This window comes from Colletotrichum costaricense, assembly GCF_030867565.1.
Source record: "Colletotrichum costaricense strain IMI 309622 chromosome Unknown Scaffold_20.1, whole genome shotgun sequence".
Taxonomy (NCBI): Eukaryota; Fungi; Ascomycota; class Sordariomycetes; order Glomerellales; family Glomerellaceae; genus Colletotrichum; species Colletotrichum costaricense.
This window is the reverse complement of record NW_026848249.1, coordinates 727,640-748,685: the sequence shown is the minus strand read 5'-3', so window position 1 is coordinate 748,685 and position 21,046 is coordinate 727,640. Positions and strand designations below refer to the sequence as shown.

At 49.9% G+C, this 21,046-nt stretch overlaps 7 protein-coding genes across 7 annotated transcripts; 5 read left to right on the top strand and 2 right to left on the bottom strand.

The window, feature by feature from the left end:
- Positions 1 to 2,099: 2,099 nt before the first annotated feature.
- Positions 2,100 to 2,621, top strand: CCOS01_14421 (uncharacterized protein; the record flags this gene model as incomplete). Its single annotated transcript, XM_060462565.1, has 3 exons — positions 2,100 to 2,385; positions 2,436 to 2,503; positions 2,565 to 2,621. The coding sequence occupies 3 exons, from the start codon at positions 2,100 to 2,102 to the stop codon at positions 2,619 to 2,621; spliced, it is 411 nt and encodes a 136-aa protein (XP_060307050.1).
- Positions 2,622 to 3,636: 1,015 nt separating this feature from the next.
- CCOS01_14420 (uncharacterized protein) lies at positions 3,637 to 4,629 on the top strand (the record flags this gene model as incomplete). The annotated part of the gene is made up of 1 exon (XM_060462564.1): positions 3,637 to 4,629. The coding sequence occupies one exon, from the start codon at positions 3,637 to 3,639 to the stop codon at positions 4,627 to 4,629; it is 993 nt and encodes a 330-aa protein (XP_060307049.1).
- Positions 4,630 to 4,740: 111 nt separating this feature from the next.
- Positions 4,741 to 6,123, bottom strand: CCOS01_14419 (phosphotransferase; the record flags this gene model as incomplete). Its single annotated transcript, XM_060462563.1, has 1 exon — positions 4,741 to 6,123. One exon carries the CDS (start codon positions 6,121 to 6,123, stop codon positions 4,741 to 4,743), a length of 1,383 nt encoding a protein of 460 aa, XP_060307048.1.
- Positions 6,124 to 6,711: 588 nt separating this feature from the next.
- Positions 6,712 to 7,917, top strand: CCOS01_14418 (uncharacterized protein; the record flags this gene model as incomplete). Its single annotated transcript, XM_060462562.1, has 1 exon — positions 6,712 to 7,917. One exon carries the CDS (start codon positions 6,712 to 6,714, stop codon positions 7,915 to 7,917), a length of 1,206 nt encoding a protein of 401 aa, XP_060307047.1.
- A 726-nt stretch (positions 7,918 to 8,643) lies between these two features.
- CCOS01_14417 (uncharacterized protein) lies at positions 8,644 to 10,555 on the bottom strand (the record flags this gene model as incomplete). Its single annotated transcript, XM_060462561.1, has 7 exons — positions 8,644 to 8,770; positions 8,821 to 9,220; positions 9,280 to 9,727; positions 9,779 to 9,905; positions 9,963 to 10,085; positions 10,140 to 10,480; positions 10,532 to 10,555. 7 exons carry the CDS (start codon positions 10,553 to 10,555, stop codon positions 8,644 to 8,646), a joined length of 1,590 nt encoding a protein of 529 aa, XP_060307046.1.
- Positions 10,556 to 14,552: 3,997 nt separating this feature from the next.
- On the top strand, positions 14,553 to 15,428 carry CCOS01_14416 (uncharacterized protein; the record flags this gene model as incomplete). Its single annotated transcript, XM_060462560.1, has 3 exons — positions 14,553 to 14,811; positions 14,873 to 14,962; positions 15,037 to 15,428. 3 exons carry the CDS (start codon positions 14,553 to 14,555, stop codon positions 15,426 to 15,428), a joined length of 741 nt encoding a protein of 246 aa, XP_060307045.1.
- Positions 15,429 to 16,949: 1,521 nt separating this feature from the next.
- Positions 16,950 to 19,023, top strand: CCOS01_14415 (uncharacterized protein; the record flags this gene model as incomplete). Its single annotated transcript, XM_060462559.1, has 3 exons — positions 16,950 to 17,151; positions 17,211 to 17,652; positions 17,721 to 19,023. The coding sequence occupies 3 exons, from the start codon at positions 16,950 to 16,952 to the stop codon at positions 19,021 to 19,023; spliced, it is 1,947 nt and encodes a 648-aa protein (XP_060307044.1).
- Positions 19,024 to 21,046: the final 2,023 nt, after the last annotated feature.

The window sequence follows — 21,046 nt, the reverse complement described above, 5'->3', positions numbered from 1 at the left end:
AGTTGCATAACTGCACATGAGCGGCATAGCTACGGACGTAAACACGGCCGTAAGGCGGCGTCGACCTTCTAGGCTCCTATGAGCTCCTAGCCCCCACGCGCTGTTCCCATGACCGGGGAAGCAAGAAAAAAATTGAAATGCTCACGTTTCGGGAGGCAATTCGCCCACCGGAATTGGCATTTCCAAACTATCAGCAGGCCACCAGACGCCTCCGAAGTCCAAGGGGGCCACATGCAATCACCTTTGCCTGGCACTCTGGCAGCCTGTCTTTAGTAGGTCTGGTGTCCTGTATTAAACTCTGGCGGGTGGCTGAACTACCTCTTTCTCTAAGCGAATGACCTCCAATGAAACTCAGGAATTCGAGCCTCGCAAATACTTCGGTTCCCGTACTGTATACATCAAGAGCTCATGGCCCAACCGTTTCCACAAGTAGAGTCCCTCCGTGCTATCGATTGGAATAAGTATGACTCTTTCGTTGCTTCCGTTTACGGTTTTTGGCAGCGACTGGGGCAACTCCCTAATACGGCCTGGACACTCGACCTAGCCTATTGAGATGTAGAAAACTACGTCGTCAGAGTGACTTTTTCACTTCAACGACAAGTGAGGTAGACGATGATACCCGGCCAGACTTCAATTGGGTTATGGTAGAGTCAGATCAGTGGTCTCCCTACGATGTTCCAAGGGGCATGGCGCAGATCTTTGCCTTGTCCTGGTAAACGGTACTTGGATCATGCAGAATTCTGACTCTGCGCCGGCGAGGACTGGATCCGATACGCCGGTACTCAATAACACATTTTCCAAGATGCCCTGCGGTAACTGGGCATCCGTGCACATCCATTCCGACCAGACGTTGAAGAGTTGAGACAGTGAGATCGACAACTCTGGGAATGGGTGTCTCAACGCATTCGGCAGAGCTAATCCCCAGATCGCCAAGATCTGCCAAATCTTCAGGGATTCTGTGAACCCCAGCCTACTGTAAAAAGAAAGCTGCAGGCCGAATGCGTTATTCTTGAGTCTTAGTGCCGACAACTTTGACAACTATGGAAGTAATACCAAAAGTAGAATCTAACGACTAATACCGCATGGGGCACTCATAGCTCTCTAAACATCTATCACTTCTCATCGAACTCTAGATATGTCTCAATTGGTTTATACCCTCAGCTGAAAAAGAACGCTAGGACGTATTGCCGACATCATTTTTCGATTGAGATTCGGGTTATACAGTTGTAAGGATACACTACTTCGCTAAATGATGAGCAAGATGGCGGGTTGCAATAGACGAGATCCTCCCGACTGCCCGCCCCTTGCTGTTCGATATAGAGGTGCACTCAAAACGGAGCCTTCGCGGCTGCATGTAGATCTTTTTCTGAAGTCGTGCAAGGATGGAATCATGGATACACCTGCTTGGAATGAGAAGGAGAAGTTAACTCTTCCTTCAATCCCTGCGCTCTGACGCGCTTCTCAGAGCCGCAATAGATGGAGATCCAATTTGTATGGCTACCAAGGCGTGAATGTGGGATTAGTCGAATGGAAAACTGGTATACTCTGGTTATTATCCCTTGCCGTCTTCGATATGATGGTGGCATTGGGGAGTAAACGCCAGCACGTGGAATGAAGGCAAGGGACGTAAGATTGTTGTTGTGTGGAGTGCGCTTCAACGCACGGAATGATGCTGGGATTGAATAATCAGAATGAATAGAGCGACTGCTATGGATCAATGTAGATCATAGACAACTCCGTCTTTGAGATATTTCTGAGATGGCGAGGAATACTGTCTATGCAGGGGATGGCCTGGATGCCCTCATTCCTTGGGGTCTGAGGAAGACTAGTGAAGCGATTACTGACGATCTCAGAGTCTTCCGACTGGTCATGTGTGGAGATAGCATCTGTTGAACAAGTCTTCTCAAGACAGGATGAAATGTATAAAGAGCGTTGCTTGTCCGTCCTGACAAGACTTCTTTTCCCTTCATCATCACACTCAGCAAGCACATCCCATCTGATCATCTTCTCTTCACTCTTCAGCAATCCTCATCCATCTTAATCAGCATCATCTGCCACTTCCAAACTTCGACCTTCAAGTCTACCTCAATCTTTTCAAAATGCAGTTCTCCACCGCCGTCATCACCGCCATTGCCATGGCCCTCACCGTCACCGCCGCTCCTGGCACCGCTGCTCCGGTCAAGAGAACCCTCGACACGCTCACCTACGCTGATGCACAGAACGTCTGCGGCCAGAACCTCAGCGTCAGCTGCTGCAACCAGGTCAGCGCCGACACCAATGTCAACGACAACTCGGGATCCGGAATCCTCTCCGGCATTCTGGGTGGCGTCCTCGGCAACGGCGGCTTGAAGCTTCTTGATGGATGCTCCTCCCTTGGAGCTGGAAGTGAGATTCTCCGATACCAAGTGTCTCTCTCTAATGCTAACACTCAGTAGTCGCCAACGACCTCTTGAACAGCAAGTGCAAGCAGAGTGTTGCCTGCTGCAAGTCCGACGGCAACACCGTGAGTCCTCACCGAACTAATATGACGAATTGCAGACTTCAGCTGACTTTGATTTCTTCAGGCTTCCGGTCTCGTTGCTGTCCAGCTTCCTTGCATCCCCATCTCTGGCCTTTTGTAAGGAAATCCAGAGGTCTCCCTCTTCATATCAATGGTTGTTCAACTATTTGGAACTACGGGACTACTCGGCTGAAGGGCACGATGGAGGATTTGGGGTGGTGTATGAGTTCGAGGCAACAAGATGGATTCGATTCGCGATTAGGGTTCTACTCTGATAGATAGCTTTCAAAGGCTTTCAAATATACTTATTTGCTTTCAAACTTTTGCCCTAAGAACATTCAAGAAGAGTAGAATGAATTCTCGAGCAATAGTCCTAGATTCATGCCGGATGGATTATGGATCATGGATGTCAAGATGACGAGTTACAATTTTCATGGTCAATATGCCTACCCATATCTCAAGCAAACACGAGCGGATTTTTCTTTTCGGAAAGCAAAAGCATTACTGTGACGTACCAGGCTGATGTACCCACAGCCTAAATGTCCTATCTCGAGCTAAGATATCACTACCTCTGGGAGAAATGCTTACAGGGTATGTCGGAAATCACGGACATTTTGTCAAGCCGGATACCATGGCTCTAGACTACGCATCTATTCACTTGAGACAGGGCTGATATTAAACGGAAAATAAGAGAAGAACTAAGAGGTACGTCGGAGATTCATCGGAACGCTTCATTCCCTAGGTGGTGGTTGCCTGACTAATCGGGTTCGTCGGAATTCCGAAGAGTCCCGTACTTAAGCGACGAATGAATACAACCATATCCCTAACTCAAGCGACTTTTGAATTGTATCCGAAGCCCTATGTAGGCATTGCCACGAGGAAGCTCCCGCGAATATTGCGGGGTGCAGCGCGTGCGGAGGTCGGGACGAGCAAAAATCCCGTCGTTAAGGATAGTCGAGTCGATCTCTCAGGAGAGGAGCACGCCTATCTCCTAAGTCCCCGAAAGCGATCATCGTTGCTCTGTCTCGTGTTATAAGATGGACAGAGGACCACTTCTGATACTAATGGCAGAAGAGACAGTAAATGCTTCTGCGATACACCCGATATTCAAATCTTTTAACTACAACATTTACATCATGAACCCCTTGAACTCTCAAATCTCCCAAGACAGTTACCATTGGATCTCGAAAGCAATCGATAGTTTGGATCCCGAGACAGACTATGAGACCATATGGCGTCTGACATCAAGCTACCAGCTTTCTGACTTCGCCAACAACTTGATCTACACCCTTACCTTCCCCAACTTTGTCATTCCCCTACATGGAGCAGAAGTAGTGTGGCGCTCTGATGGCGGCAAAGTCGTCCATAAAGCCGTCGACAGAGTCGAGAAGACGGAGCACTACAATATGGCGTGGTGGTACTACGGTCCCAGTGATCAACGTTGCCGAGATGCCGTTGAGAGAATCAATCAGCTACACGCTGGGCTCGCGCGACAGTATCCTGGAAGATTTTCCCACAACGAGGACTACGTCTACACCCTGACCTTCAGCGCCGTCTTGATGCATCGCCTGAGGATACGGCTCGGTCTGTCAGGTTTCACGGAAAAGCAGCAGATTGCTGCTCACCACTTCTGGCGGGACATGGCTCCTCTCTTCAAAGTCGAAGGCAAAGGAACTGTGAAGGACTATCCAGGAGATTTTGATGGATGTATAGCTTTCTGCGAGGCGTATGAGAATACACCTCGAGAGCACAACGAGAAAGCTCGATACATCGGTTTATCCATCTTCAATCTCTTTGCTTACCGCTATTTCCCACCGGGCCTGCGATGGTTCGGCATGGCGTTCCCCCGAGCGCTTTCTCTGCCAACGACGCTGAGCGCTTTTCGCATCGAGCCGGCCAACCCCTTACTGGCAGCCATAATCATCTTCATCGTGAGAACAGTGTTCCTCGTCACGGAGATCTTGCTGCCCGATCCCAAAATCCCATTCTTCGAAAGATTGGAGACACTGCCAGAGATAGAGGCACAAAAGCGGAAAGAGGAGGTAAGGGCCTTGGACAAGTCCTATGAGCAATTCATCATGTCTCAGTTGAGCGGTCCAGGCTGTCCGTTTAGCGCAAAGATGAAATAGGTATCACAAGCTGGAAACTTGCTACCGAGTATCGGCCAGACAGAAACAATGTCTTGGGCATAATTCCTCAATGATCTATCATCTATCGAAATAATGAACATCTAAGTCGCTCTAAGTCCTAATTGTCTCCTTCTTGAGCCAATCTCGCCAACTCTGGTCGGCAAGAATATGTCTGACTCTAGCCTCGAGCCATTCTGTATTTCCCCAGAAGCCCCAAGATGCCTGGAAGCGGCACCAATCCACCAAGGCAGTCTCCCAGTGTCGCACGAACGTCTCCCAATCATAATTCTCGGGCCCCTTCCCTGTCGGCTTTTGGCTCAGGAGAGTACTTCGATACTGCTCCAGAATAGTCTTCTCACCCTTATCCATGGCTAGCTGATCCGGTATGTCTTCGTGCTGAGTGAGCATCTCAACGGGGACCGAACAGGTGAAAAGCTTAGCGAGATCGCAGCTGCCAATTCCGAGTCCCGCGTACTGGAAGTCGAAGAAAGCCACCTTGTCGCCAGATTGAGTCGTGAAGAGGTTTTCGGACTTGACGTCGCCGTGGATGTATGTCTCAAACGGCCTGCCAGATGGTGTGAGGAAGTCGGCAACTAGCTCGGCAATCGAAGAGGATGAACCCTCGACGGGGTCGCAGAATGCCGAAGACCATTCGGAATAGTCGTCTCTGCAAAGCGATCCGTATTCTTTCCATCTGGTAGCAAGGTATGTGTACCCTCCGTTCAGCCACATCTTGGGCTCCGTAACGCCATTACCAGCCTCCCTTCGTTTCGCCTCTTCAAGCGGGGGCAGCACAAATTGCCCAAGGTCATCCGGCAGCGACGCCCAAGAGCTGCTATGATACTTTGCCAGCCAGTCCAGCGCAGCATTCACCTGCTTGCGATTGAGGACCAATCTCTTTTCACCAGCCACGGGAAACTCTGGCCGCAGGTCCGTGATGATGGTGGCGGTGAGACCCTCAAGCTCTTCCTTGCGGGGCTTGCCCTCCATATCTAGAGTGGAAGCGAGGCACTTTGCGACAGCGACATCATCTGATAATCGCGGTGCAATCTCTTGGTAGAAGTATTGCTCCACCTCGTAGCTTAACATCTTGCGCAGGTGGCCCTCATCTGTTCCCTTGGCGCGTGGCGGTGAGATGAGTTTGATGATGAGGCGATATGTCCCATCTTCTTCTGAATGGACAGCTAGCGGCTTTTGATTCGAGTTGGCGACACCATTGGTGTTAGCAAGCTTTACAGTGAGGGCACAGATGTGGCCGTAGCCCGCCCAGAGAGTTTGAAGCTCAGTGAGGGAGACGAGCTCAAGGCCTAGCCATGAGAGCATGATTTCGGCGACATGACGAGGCTGCTTGAGAGAAGCCATGGCGATGGAGAATGTGGCTGCCGCGAATACCAATTGAGTGCTGCCAATGCTGATTCCCGTGAATGGCGCCTGAGCGATGAGATGAGTGAAGTTGGATGAGAGTTGATGAGGTTCAGTGAGCGCCACATCCATTTCGAGAACGTTTCTCAGGTGGGTCCCGATAACTTCGTCCAGTCTCAAGCTGCCATGGACTCAATAAGGAGTAAGAAAATTCGCAATAGCTGCGCGAGTTTGTGAATTCCGAAACTTGAAAAGCCGATTGGAAAACAGAACTTGAAAAGCAAAATTCAGAACTTGTCAGCGCAGCTGAAAGTAAGTTGTCAATCACCTAACATCTCATGCAAGTCCTGGCTCGGCGTTTATCAGCCCTACAAACTATGCTTGCGCAGCTGGCGCCACCTGGGGAGAGCAAGTGGGAGAAAATCCGAGCACAAACATGTCACTCATCGTCATTGTAAACTTGCTCACTCTCACGACCTCACCATTAGACTCCTACCGTTCACCGGCCAAGGTATCGGGGTAGAATAAAGCCAACAACACGTGGTTGGGGAGTTTGGGATAATCTCAGCGATCTGCCCTCAGGCCATCAAGGTGCCTTTTAGCCCCGCCGCAAGATAACCCTACTAAAGGCGGACTTCAAGACGCCGTCGTCAGCTCCCATATCAAGAGCATAAAGTTCTGTCTTCACGAATTCATTTCGCCTCTCATACTAAAAGAAACATGGGCCGAACGCAACCGTCCGTTGGGCAGCCACCGGCGGCCTTTCGGAAAGCCGCCCGAGCCAAGAAGGCCAAGGTCACCCTCAATCAGCTGATTCCATCACTCCTCCCTACGCACCCACGAGCCCGGCGCGGAATCGACTCAGCCGAGCTGATCATCGAGCCTAAGTCAGCGATTAAGGAGAATAGAACCCCCAAGGCAGAAGGCGCTGATGTTTCGGAAACCAACGGGCCATTTCACATCAGACTCCAAGTTGCCGACACTCTTACAGCCGCTCACGCCTTGGTGACTGAGAAGGCGGAATCGAATCGCCCGGTAGATCTAAGTAATAAAGAGACGCGGGTTGCAGTTCTCAACATGGCCTCACCTCTTACGCCGGGTGGTGGCTTCGTCAATGGTGCCGGTAGTCAGGAGGAGTCATTATGTATGCGGACTACGCTGCTGCCATCTCTCAAAGACGAGTACTACCGTCTGCCAGAGCTCGGTGCTATTTACACACCAGATGTACTGGTTTTCCGAGATGAAGATGCGGACGACGTGTTGGAGAAAAGAGACCGATGGTTCGTGGACTGCATCAGCGCCGCCATGTTGCGGAATCCAGAAATTGAGCGAGACGAGTACACTGGTTTCAGCCACTACGTTCAAGAAAAAGACAGACAGCTCATCCTGGAAAAGATGAAGATTGTGCTGCGGATATGCCAGCTCAAGGGCATCAAGAAGATTGTGCTCGGTGCTTGGGGATGTGGTGCCTACGGGAATCCAGTCGCCGAAGTGGCCAAGGCGTGGAAGAAAGCGCTACTACCGAGGAACGACGGAAAAGGGAAAAAGAAAGGGAACAAAGAGACATGGAGCGGGATCGAAGAAGTCGTCTTCGCGATCAAAGATACCGGCATGGCCGACGCCTTTCAAGAGGCTTTCGGGAAGGGCATTGAGAGAGACGTAGAAGCCGAGGCGGATGAATCCGATGAGGAGATTGATATCGCTCAAAAGAACAAGGAGGAGCTTCAAGCAAGGATTGCCGAGTTACAGCAGCGCATCGATGCCACACCAAACCCGCAAGTCAAGACGGGCCTCAACTCAATTCTTGCTGGGTTGATAAGCCAACTACCCGCTGATTCGGGAAAAGAAACTGACGAAGAAGAGGATGAAAGAGAGGGAACAGCGGACGACAGCGGCGATAGTGACCCAGGTTCAGACGAGGCATGAGTCTAGCCATGAATTATGATCTATTGATAACACTATTGGCCCCTGAAGATGTGCCCCAGCTCACCGTCGGATTGTGTTCCTCCAATTCAGAATCAAAACTGGCTACAAGAACGGTTAGAAAATGCCCCCATGTCAACGTCGGACAAAATAAGCCGAGGTGTTACTTGCCATAGCTTCGTAATACATGCGCGACTAGCTGTGATTCGTACAGCCTCGGTCAATAACTCCCCTGCTGGATGTTTTTGCCGGTATAGCCGATGAACCGATGAACTAATCCCGGCCGAGGCTATCATCATCAAGTGCAGGGCACATCGCCATCTGATGGTTGATGCAGTCATCTGTTATGGCCAGTGCGGTACTTTCGAACATTCCTCTCAGCTCTCGCCAGCTCTGTTATCATTAGCAGGACAGTTCAGCAAACCACGTAGTCTTTCTCAATACTGTCGGTGATAGGCAAAACGGGAACATCCAATACTACCCATTCTCCAGCGCATGGGGTTGTTCAAGGTTCCTAAGACTGAACCTGCACGACTTCTATAGCTCTTCCTTGAGTTGAATTAGGCGTCAACGTAATTACTTCGTGTTGGCGAGTGATTTCGAAGACACAACGTAACTAGAATCATGAAACTCTGCAATCGTCTCATTGCAACATGTCATTGAGTATGAACTACCTGAGCTTCTAGAGCCTAACTTAGGTCGTTGTCTATAACATAGATCCTTCATCTTCTACAAGTTGTGGACGGTGCTGTTCCTAGTCCACCTACGGAATGTCTTGCCATAGAAGTAAAATATCGTCCCGCAAGCACAGAAAAAGACGGTCAGCGCCATGTTAGTCATGAAAGCCGGTATGAACCTATTTGTGTCAGCATATGGCATCGGCCAAAAGAGAGAAGCTTAACTGACCCTGCCTGTATTGTCCAAGGGGTAATGAATTTACCCATGCCGTATCCCCACACGTTCTTGTTCACCGTGATAGCAACCATGAGAGGACCAGTCACTGGCTTGTAGCAGTCGATGGCGTAGGTGCTGGCGATACTGGGTAAAGCAGCAACCTGGATGCCTGCGCTGGCGTAACCGAGGACTACGATGATAGGCCAGGACCAGTGGTTCTGATATCCAATAGCGGTGATAATATTACCAAATATCATGATGATCACGAATGGAATCATAGCAGGGAGACGCATCTCAGGCTCGCGGATGCCGTTGTTTCGAGCAGTCGCGCGGGCGGATACCCAATCGCTGAAGGGGCCAGCGGTGACGAGTCCAATCAGCGCACCAACAAGAACTGCCAGATTGGTAAAGCCTACAAGAGTTAGTCTCATACAACAATTGTGGATGCGATTTCAGGTTTACGAGGCTTACCGATAGACTGCGAGCTCATATTGTAAGGGGGTGCTGCGAAGACTTGAGACTGCGTGAGGTTTAGAATGAGGAAGTTGCTACAACTCCAGCTCACAACAAACGACGCAAATACCACAATGGGGAATCCAAAAAGCTTCCAGGGAGTCCAGAGGTCGAACCAGATGGTCTTAAGGGGCGAAGAGTTGCGTTGGAACAGGTACCACTGCTGCTTAGAGGGGGTTCCCTTGCCAAGGTACGGGTCCATGTCCGCAGTCCGAGTGGGGTTCAATGTCTCGTCGGCAACTTCGATTGTGACAGCGTCTTGAGTTGGCTGAGAACGAATCCATCTTGTCTCTGGGAAGCCAAAGAAGGCGTAGACAATGGAGGCACCTGTCAGCGCAACGTTGAGCCACCAAAAGTTCTGCCATCCAACATGATCCGCCATCGGGCCCGCAATAACCGGCGCAATCTGAAAGGGTTAGCCAAGACTACCTCCCACAGCCGTTAAAGCTGGACCCACCATCAAAGATCCCATATAAACGACCCAGTATAGTGTATTCCAGCGGCCACGGTCGTGTAGGAAGTAAATATCGGCGATGACTTGCGGTTGCAGAGTCTCTGAGGGACCGGCGCCGATACCGTTGAGTCTAAAATGCAGTCAGCTTGCATTTCAATACTGGAGAATATGAAGAATCAAAACTTACACGCAAGCACCCATGAAAGAGCCGTATGTTGTGGCTTTCGCTCGAAGAACATGAGACGCAAGACAGACTAATTGAGAAACAATAAAGACTGGGCGTCGACCAAATGAGGACGAAATCGGAGCCCTTGCAAGGGTTAGCCATGGCTTTGAAAAGCTAAATATCCTTTTGTGGCCTTACCATATAAAATTGCTGAATCCAAGCAGCAGAATGGTCACTCCCGTAAACTGAATGACGTCTTCTAGGTTGCTGTTGTAGTCTCGAATAAGGTATGGAAACATGGACGCAAGAGACAATGGAGCAAAGCCTTGCGAGAAGGTCATTAGAGAGACCGCGCCCAATGTAGACCACTTCCATGATGCTTTCCAATTCAAAGGGTCGTGCGGGTCCTGGGATGGTTGAGGGACAAGAACCACCGTCGAGTGTTCGCTCTTGATGAGATGATGCTTCAACACATCGGCCATGACCTCAGTGCCAGGCACGACCTCGATGTGAAGCTCATGTTCAATCTCCTCGCGGGTCTCAAGGAACATGTTAGTGGAAATTCGTACATGAGACAATGCTGGACTTACTGTTTTTTCCGGATCTTTTGACATGGTTGCGATTTTTTTGGCTTGCGATTCTACGTCTCGGACAGTGATGCGATGAAAAACCACGGTGATGGATTGGAACAAACGTCGTAACATCGGGGCGCGGACGTGGGCAATAAATGTAGATACAGGCCTAGCCACATCGACCGATACAGTCGAATTACCGACGCGATCTGCGACATCAACCTGTCGACGGCACAACTACGCGTCTAGTGTTACCATGATCCTGGGTCGACCAACCTCAAACATTCGGCATGTCGTCGCGGCAGCTGCCTACGCTCAGATATCAAAAGCCGAACCACTAGGTTGAACTCTATGAGCTCTCCCCACGCGACGGCAGGGGGAAGAATGCGGGGAAATCTGGAGAGAGGCCTAGATGGGGCAAGGTGAACTTCAGCTCATCTGACAGGCTCTCATGAAATCTATCACCGGAGCTAAGGTCAAGCAGCCATCCCAGCATTACATGGGGTTGACCAATCACCCCGTCGCCGTTTTTGAGGAGGGTGTGCCGACAGCTTAGCATCAGTCCTATACATCCAAATCGGCACCATGTTGCCGGCATCAAGACAGGGGATGTCACCCCCAATCCTCCGACATTTTTTTGGAAGGAGCTTTATCATTCCGTGGGAAATACTTGCGCGCGGCTTGGCGATTCTTGCGGTATTGGTCCATACGCCTACCAACGCAGCAAGTCTGCGGGTTATGATCAAGCTTTGATAAGACCGCGGCCCCTCTCAACCTCACGAGGAAAAGTTGCCAATCACTGTTTCAATCCGAACCTACGTTGCACGGGAGTAAGCGCGTGGGGAAGAGCCCTTGCAAAACGGCTTGAACTTTGCCGAGAAATCTCCTCTTGACGATTCCAGGGTGAAGACCGTTCTCATTTGGTCTAGTCACTCCACGTGCCCAGACAAACATGGCCAAGCGAAGAATTCTAGTCCGTCGTCTCTGGGTGCCGACGCTAAGGTGCCGACAGAAATCGATGCACTGACACCATGGTCTTTTGGGAAGCCATTTACCTCCCCCAAGGGCAATTTAAGAGATATTTTGAAGTGCCGAAAGGAGTGCGTTGACTATTAGGCACGACAGAGAGCCTAGACCAGCGACGTGTTGCCCATTTTCTCTATTGGTTCAGGTGATCCGAAGGTGAAAGAAAGGCATGCTCAGACTGGGAAGAAAACGAGGGAGAATAATGACTCAGTATCTACCATTAGCCCGATTCATAACCCAGCGCTTTGTGGTCATGGAATCGTGCGAAAGCTTGTACTCAGAGAGCTTCGGAGCATTAAAGCTCGCTTCATTGAATGACTCACTCCATCTGCGTAAATCTCTCGGAAGACTCTCGGAAGTCTCAGTACATAGCTCAATGTCCCGGATACTCCTCACTCTACGGAATGCAAGTCGGTATGGAGGCCAAGTTCTAGCAACTAGGAGTACAAACGAAATCGCACCTTGTATCCTCGAATCTGATCGAGAATACCACCCCCTCACAGACGCCAGTCCATGGCCACAGTAGATCCCTCTATCCAATCGGAATTTAGAAACATCACGAAGTTCCATATGCAGGCGACGACGCTTCATTTAGCAGACATGTTGACGGGCCTAACCCGAGGAAGCGTCTTAGCCATGGGTGGCCACCCGTCTGCTTGGGATGCACTAGCCATCCCTCAGGGTTACTCGGCAGTCTTCTGGGAAGTATAACATGACCAGTCTGTCTCGTCCTACGTACTTCCACGCACCCTAATTATGAATGATGCCCCTGGATCCGTGCCCCTTGCCATCGACACCATTTAAGTGTCAATGGTCAGCTGACACTTTAGCACCCCCTAGCCGAGTCTTTTCCAGATTGACCATCGCGAAGACCATTTCGAAGGTTCATTTGTTCTCGCGTATTTGGTGGAGCAAGACTATTTCGGTGAATGATGGGGTCTTGAGTCGTCGCCGGCACTTGTATGTCGGACAGAGGGTTCCTCACTTGCTACAAGCAGATGGTCTGCAACAATGCCCATGAAGTACGGGTCAGCGCCATGGATTCTATAGTAGTATTTAACCTGTGAAGTTTTATATTTACTGCGGGATACTCGCATAACAGTTCTCAATAAACAAGATTTGCTCAAGCGTGGAGGTGGGTGGGCTGCGGCTGCCGTAAACACACCTCCTGTTCAGACCATGATGTTCGACCTCTGCTTTCCACACAATGCACGCACTTGAAGATTGGACATGTTCATTCTTCTTGCAGCCTATTCGGTGGTCATGTTCTTCTCAGGGGGTTAAGAAACCGACCATGAAATTCGATGAACCTAGAAGCTTGTCGCTAGCTGCGTACGTGGTCTGCGTGATGCAGGAATTCCAGATCAGTCAAATCCCCATTGGACAGGGCAGTTAAAGTGCCCTATCCTACTATGATCCATGTGGACCGCTTGAAAGAGGGACTTACATAATGAGAGCCAACTAGATTTACACGTTGATCGCTATAACTGTCCCTTAAACAAGCAACAACAACATGCATACTCTTTCATAAGTGATAAACAATTCCTGATCTATGTTGTAGGAGGGCCGAAGGAAGAGATTCTCCAGGGGTCCACGAATCAGATCCTTGATTCATCGTTATTTCACAGTTCTCATCTACGTTCGTGAGACTTGAGTTGCCTACAGCTTTCAACCAAGCTGGCCCGAGAAACATAAGTAGCCATCTTTTGCCCTTGTTATATGTTTGTAGATGGTTCTGTCCCGTCATCTTCGCAGACAACCGTGCAGTTTGAGTCGTAGATTACCTCTCCTTCTTACCTTGAGATGACGAAGAGAAATTTTCGCAATGACTTACTCCGGCCGCTCCAACAAAGCCTCTGTTCGAGACTGTCTCCAATCGAACTACTCTCAAATTTCAGTTGGAACACTCGTCGAAAATTAACCTCAAAATATCGAAGCAATGATTGAGACCAGATGTATTACTAATTTCTGCCAGCCGGCGTAACCCGAAACGCAGTGAAGAGAAGGTGGGAAGTTCGGAGGTACTTGGTGGCGAAGATGGCAATCGAAAGTCGCAACTGGCCTGATAAGATTGTCACATAGTTTTACCTTAGTTGCCGACAATGTCAATGTAGCTAGGTGCTGTCTGACAATCCCATTTGTAATATGAGCGGGCCTGCTTGATAGGTCCAACAAGCACATTGCACCTCAAGCTCGTACTGAGCATGGTTTCAATGGAAGCTTTCAGCTCACAAAAATTCCTTTGCTGCTGCAAATTCTGATCAACAGCGAAGCAGCTGCAGTCTCAGAATCCACGGACTAACACGATAATTCAGAACCAATATTGTGCCGCCTTTACTCAGCACGAGCCGCCCCCGGGCTCCGGGGTCCGAGCACGGAGAGTGGGACGGACAGTTAGCGGGTATTGGCCCAACTGGAAGCCCGATTATGGTGACTAAAGCGCCTTGAACCCCCAATTAAATCGGCAAAAGACGTCAAGACCGAGAACGAACTTTTAGGCCTCGCAGAATGACGCAGCTGCATGCAATTAGTAATGTAGAACCTATACTGAATCCTGTAGGGAAGTAGAACGGCAAACTGAACCCGCTTACATGACGAGGTTCTGTTACAAGAGTGACTAGGCAGTATGTGCACGTCGACTATCCAATGGTCAAGCATGCTAGTCAGCAAAGTGACTTCAACGGCCTGATACCACGTTTTAATTCCGGTACAGCTCCGACTTCAATTATCATGGCATTTCTAATTGCAGGAGAGTCGAAAATAGCTGTGCCCTTCTCCGCTCGGTGATGCTCGGGCTCAAGAATATCCGAGGGATCAAGCAATTCGCAGCCTGCAGCAAATCAGTTTTGTCAACAGGATTTATATATATATATACATCGCCAAAGGCTTACTTCACCTCTCAGAATACACTTCTCACAACACTATAACCATCAAGCAGCATTCACCAGCGACTCTCTGGGTCAATTTGTGCCGATCAAACAGAATCAAGCTCCTCTAAAGCTCAAACTTCACCATGACCGAAACAGTTCTTGTCTTCGGTGCGACGGGTAACATTGGCGTAGCAGTCATTATCGGCGCTCTGCGCGCCAAGCGCCATGTCATCGCTGTTGTGCGCAGTCAAGCTAGTGCCGAGAAGATGTTTAAGTACGTCGGCAGTCGCGACAACATCACCGTGGTTGAGGCCGATCTTACTTCTGAGGACTCTCTCCGAGGAGTCGTCGACCAAGTTAGGGCTGGCAAACTCCCTGCCTTCCAGCATGTTTGGGCCTCGCGTACGTTCTACAAAACTTCACAAGATTCATTCCACGTAGGCTAAAATGACGTTCATGACAGCTGGTGGACTCTACTGGGAGACCCCAATTTTGGAGATTGACCCAGCGGCTCTCCGCGAGGTTCTCAATGTCAACTTCGAGTCGTACTTCTGTGAGAAAACTCCAAAAACCATTTACAAGATCCGAAGTTTGACTGAAGACTCCGATTGCTAATCATTCACCTAGATGCCTATCGCGTGACAGTCCCATACTTGCTTGAGCAAGGGTTTGCTGGCAGCACTTGGACCTTATGTACGGGTGCTCAGGGCGACTATAGTTTCCGCGCTGCTCCCGCAGTGACGCAGGGTGCACTGTTTAGCTTCGCCATCGCTGCGTCTCGGGAGAATGAGAAGACGAACATCCGCTTTAACGAGGTTTACCTCGCCTACCGAGTTCAATTTGAAGTTGATGAGGAAACCAGAAAGGCTTGGGCTGGAGCTCACTTGACCACCTGTGACGAGTTTGCTCCGTTGTACCAGCAGCTTCTGGATAGAGAGGATATCAGGGGCAGCAGAGTCAAGGCCATTACTCCGAAGGATGTCCTGCAACTCTCCGTCGACAAAAGATACAAGGCCTGACCATGTAAGACAAAGGCTACAACTAGATTACAATGATGATAGGTTACGTGAGATATGCCTGAGAATCTCGATTTTCACATTCAGGGAAACCGAAGACTGAACTTTGCAGATTATGCATGACAGATAGAGCTCGATGATGGATTGAAACACTGACTGAATTGTGATGTATGCGAAGCATTTCTCGAGGCTTTCGTGTGAAACGTGAAGGATAAAATGCTCCAGATAAAATGATTGGCAAATTTGTGACTATTGCTGTGACTTCATATAGCTTAGCTGTAGCTGTATGCTCGTGAGTGCTTCCATAATTGATGGCCAAGGTAGGTGGCCGAGCGAATGACGCTTACTTGAGTACGACCTAACCGTGGGCCTAGTCCGAGCCCGGGCCGGACCCGACATTTCGGTTTCATAACTGGCACACAAGCCAACAATAACCGGAGTCTCAAAGAGATCACAAGACTTTAGTTATCAGTGCCCCACTATGTGATAGGTTCATCATCAAATCATACGCAGGCTGTTGAAGAGGTTCACTCTCCGCAAAACTGCCTTGACTAGATGGCCAATTGATGACATAACCGATGTGATCGAGTCTGACTCCAGCCGCAGAGCGAAACCCTCTAGCCCCTCGTCTTTTCGAAACACGGACGAAAGCGGCTGAGTGTGGCTTGGCTTCTCACACTCTCCATAACACTGCGATGTTGAGTCAGTCACGATAGCCGACGTACACATCGTCTGATCTTGGGATGGCAGTAAAGGCCAAGACAACGTTACTCAAAGTCTAATTTGCACGTCAAATGAACAAAAGAAGAATTCTGGGAGAGAAATACAAAAGATCCACAGGTTCGACCAGGCCTGCCTTGCGAAGGAGTGGTGACGGGTAAAGAAGCCAAGGCAATGTCCGTAGATGCAACGAAGAAGTTCAGACGAATCACGCTCTACATGGCACAATCCCAGACAAATTGGAAAGAACTTGCGGCTACTCAGCTGGCCGTGAGAGCCGTTCCGCCGTTCGCCACTGCGGTCTTGGGACGGGATGGCAAGGGAACCCGCGCATGAATCCCCATATTTAGCAGCAACCCACACCTCATGACACGCGCGCTCCTCGATTAAGTTGGTTAAACTTTTCGACAAAGCAGGTACTCCTTGTTCTAACAAAACTGGTTCTAACAATGACTGTAAAATAATGTTGATCTTCAATTTCCATTCATTTACTAGAAGCTGAAGCGCCTGAATAGATTGAGCAGATCCAGTCTAGCTTTGCGGCTCCTCCGGGCCATCTGACGAACGATAGTGACTATGAATCGGAAAGACCAGATACAAATACCAACGGGCGAATAACCGTAAGTTGGGAAGTTTTACTAGTTCTTTTTGAAGGCAACAATCGTTCGAAACCCACATTCGTTTAACACTATGTTACAGTCACTCACTCCTTTAACTCTACTGAGTTCACTGCTCTTGGCCTCTGGCCAGGGCGCTTTGGGTCATGGCCTTTCCGACCATGCCAGGCGATCAATCGAGCAAACAATGCACATTTCCAGTAAGAGGGCTTTGGATGGTTTCTATGTCATCGATCAGCAGGCTGGAAGTGAATGGGGCTGCACCGAGGAAAAGATCGCCGCGTTGGAGGGTGCCGTCAGAGATACGCAAGCATTGGCCTTCATGGCTTCAACTGTACTTGCCGAAAAGGACTCCGAGTTTTCTGATGCTTACATATTTTGGTTTGGTGGTAAGTTTCGACTTCTACATCTAACAGTGCCTAGAGGATGGTCTGACAGTCGAATACAGAGGACAACACCAAGGCCGCTACAAAGAATTCCATCAAGACTCTCAACTACGATCCTGTTCAAGATTTCCTCAAAGCCCCTGGTACACGCAACCGCGTCGATGATATGAGAATAGACAACCTCAGCCCTACCGGGCTTACGTACATGTGTGCTGCCGCAGATGATAGCATGTGCGCCGGTGGAATGGCTGCAGCAGCCCACCAGCACGGAGCCGGAGGGTTATCAGGCCACTCCATTGTGTTATGTGACCGGTTCTTCGGGGCTAACTCGCAACAAGATATGTTGCGGACTTGGAAAGATACGCGGAGACTTAGCGCATCTTCCGGCTTTTGGTTGTTGCACGAAGTCCAGCACTTAGGAGCTATCGTTAGTGATGGTCGACGATGCGTCGATGTCCCTGATCCTAATGAAACTGATGGCAGCGGCTGCTACGACGCCAACTGGTAAGTATCGATTATTATACGATATCTGGATATTCTTGCTGTCAAGAGCTTTGCTGATAAACCCAAAGCTGTTCGAGACTCAAAGGCGCCGATAAGATTAGAAACGCCCAAAATATGGCCTTCTTTGCATTGGAGGTCATGGCAGATCCCCAGAGCGGTGCAGCACCCGGGCAGTCATGTACCATTATGAAAAGAGATACGGGTAGCGTCTTGCTCGGAGGACCCGAAGATCTTATGGCGAGAGCAGACTACAGTCTAGATGCCAAGTATGAGGCGATGCTTCGTAGACAGGCTAAGGCATCGTCGACCTGGATCACGACACACCGAAACGGCACAAGCTCTCGAGTCCCGACGTCTCATTCGAGCAAAGTACCGGTGTTATCTTCAGAACGACCTACTAGATCGGCGTCGGCCTCACGCTCAAAGCCACCGGTGCCTCCTGCATCTTCGGGACCCCGATCCAGCAATCCAGCGCGGCCATCGTCGTCAGGACCTCGAGCCAGCAACCCGGTGCGGCCATCATCTTCGGCACCTCAGCCCAGCGAACCAGCACCACCGCCGTCCTCAGGGCCTCGATCTGGCTTCCAGGGACCTATCTTCACCACCAGGCCACCTATCCCAGCGAGCTCCTTTTCGGGTGCTTCATTCTCATACTCCTACTCCACAGCCCCGCCAACCACTGAGGAAGGTGGAGTTCCCATTATTCCCATTGTTCCAATTCCCATTCCCATCGCACCTGTTGCGCCAGTTCCTCCGATTGTGCCTCCGGTTGGTGGCGGTGGTGGCGGAAATGGCGGTGATAATGGTAACAACGGCGAAAACTCTAAGCCTGCAGAGTCAAATCCTCCAAAGACCTCAGAGCCTTCATCCCCGCCTACCTCTTTGCCACCTACGTCTTCATCAAAACCCTCGCCTACCTCGTCAACACCAGTCACCCGGTGTTCTTCTAGACCGCCGCTGTCAGTACCCACAGGAGGTGATGCATCACCAGACAGAGACGGGTTCCCTCAGGCAGTCTACGACGGTCTTGCCGCGGAAGCTCGTAGCACGAGCAGAGCGAGCAGTTCTAGCTCTACCTCCTCGCCACTCATGGTCATCACTGACGTGCCCGAGCCTGAGTCGACAGTTGAGGTAGTGCCGACTGCTACCCCTACTGTTGCTCCTGTCAACCCAGTTGCTTGCTATAACTTTGACATTAATGCCTATGGATACTGTTGTCCGGGCCCGGGTAACCCATGTGAGAAGGATATTGGAAAGTGCTACTTCAACGGAGAGGGCGTCTCTGGGGGTGCAAGTGGGATTGTACCAGACGGAGCCCGGTGCCCACCACCTCCTGGTGCTGAATATTGCAGAGGTCCCTGCGAAGAGTAGTTTCTCCAAGACAAGCGCCAGTAGCCATAGACTGTTGGGCGCGGTCTATGTGGAAGTCTCCCTCAGTCCACCTCTGACGTCGAACTGAACCCTAATTTTGCGCACCAATCGTTCTTTCAATTGTTTTGTTTTTATGTCGGTCATGCCCGAATATTCAGTCTTGACTTTCAGGTCTCCGTTGATCTAATATAACTAGTCCGTTGAATACCCCGCTATATAAAGGAGAGACTTGGTTCCAGGTACAAATGTGTGGCGTACGTCTTGGGAGTTACACATCGACTCGCTATCTTCCTTCCCGCATCTAGTTTTTAGTCTGTAGGTAGTGATCAATTGATGAAGTAGCTGTTGTGTTCTCGATGTTAACGATCAAGGATAATCTCAATAGGCACACGATCCTAAAGTCAATGTGATACAATGTCGGATCGAGAGGCTTCCTGCTTCCACAATAAAAACCACAGTGTCTTTATTATGTCAACTCGACTATCATCATCATTTAAGTCTCTTGGTAAATACATCAATCAAAGAGGCCAGTTCTCAGTGGGCCACATTATGCGTATCTCTTACGGAGGCGGCGTTAGCCTCTCTTCCATTCTGTTATTCGTCCTACTTCTTGTGGAATGGACCTAACAGGCTTCCCATGAGTGCTTTCTTGCTTTCAGAATTGATAGTATCATGGGAAAGCATCCGCTAATCCTTGAGCTAGAGGCATTATGCAAACAGTCATGTGGAAGTATAGAAGGCTTGAGTTGAAGTACGATAATCGGCTTGGGTAGTTAGAATGGAACGGGCCGTTGAGTGCGCCACATGAGTTGAGCAAGACTTAGACCGTGAGCCGCGTGTTAAGTGACAGATGTAGCAAAAGGTATGTTCTAGGAGTGCGTACTTGGCTTACTAAATAGGAGCCATGTCCTGCTAAGAAAAGAGGGGTTTACAAGTTAGCCTTAACACCAACACAGGTAATCTAGGTAGTTGTGTAAAAAGCTCCTACACGTATCTGGTATTCTTGTGTGGTCCAACCGTGCCTCTTCGCCTGGGTGCTTGCGCTAAGGTTTGAGACAGAGCATGCAAGGGCAGATGTATACGGTACGCTCCTAAGTCTCAACCGGGATTGAAAGATGGTCCCTTAGCATTTCATGCCGTCATAGTGACCTCTCGCAGTAAGACTACTGTGAGGGTGGCTTCCGTATCGTGGCTTTGCTTGAAAGCATGACCACTGTTGAGGTGCCACGTCAGCCATTTCTGTCCTGATATCTCATTTCTGTTGCCGTGCAGCTGGGTTTACCACGACGCTGTTCCAGCTGTTTTAAGTAGAGCACCTTTCAGTGCAATCTGGTGCTATATGTCTGGGTGATAACACTCAAACTACACGCTGTGCCGCCCTCCCGCCTTGGGCAACATCAGCCAGTACATTCTCTTCAAGACTTTCTCGGGGACGCCGGCTTGGCATTCCACCGACAGATTCGTTTCTATCGATTTTGGGATGAAATTCATCTCTTTTTCTGCGTCAGATCGACGATGATGCATCAGAGAAACGTGAGAAGGCATCGCTCGGTAAGCATTTTTCATCCCTCAGCCTAGCTGCATTGCAGATCACCACTGCCAGCGGCTGTTGAAGCGGCACAAAAGCAAAGTCCCGTACATGTATGTAACGTTATTCATTACCTTTCGACAGGATGTCCTTCTGACTATAATTAGTCCAAATGAAGTGATCGCGACAAGCGCTCATACCGCCGCCAGAAGAAATCGAGATTGACGATGTACTCAAGGCGGTGAAGTTTGCGATTTTGCTACTTATGCTTGGCCAGGCTACGATCCCACTTGTGAACACGAAGGCTCCGGCTTAAGAGCCTCGTGGGGGCTCTTGGGGGCTCGTGGGAGCTAGGCAAAAAGCCTCCCCCGGAAATCGTTTCCTCTACAAGCTGGGGTGGCTTGCCGAGGTGCACCACGGTCTTCGACCCTGGATATCGAGGCCTATTACCATCTGTCCACACTTCTGACTGATAACTAGGCAACACATGCTGTC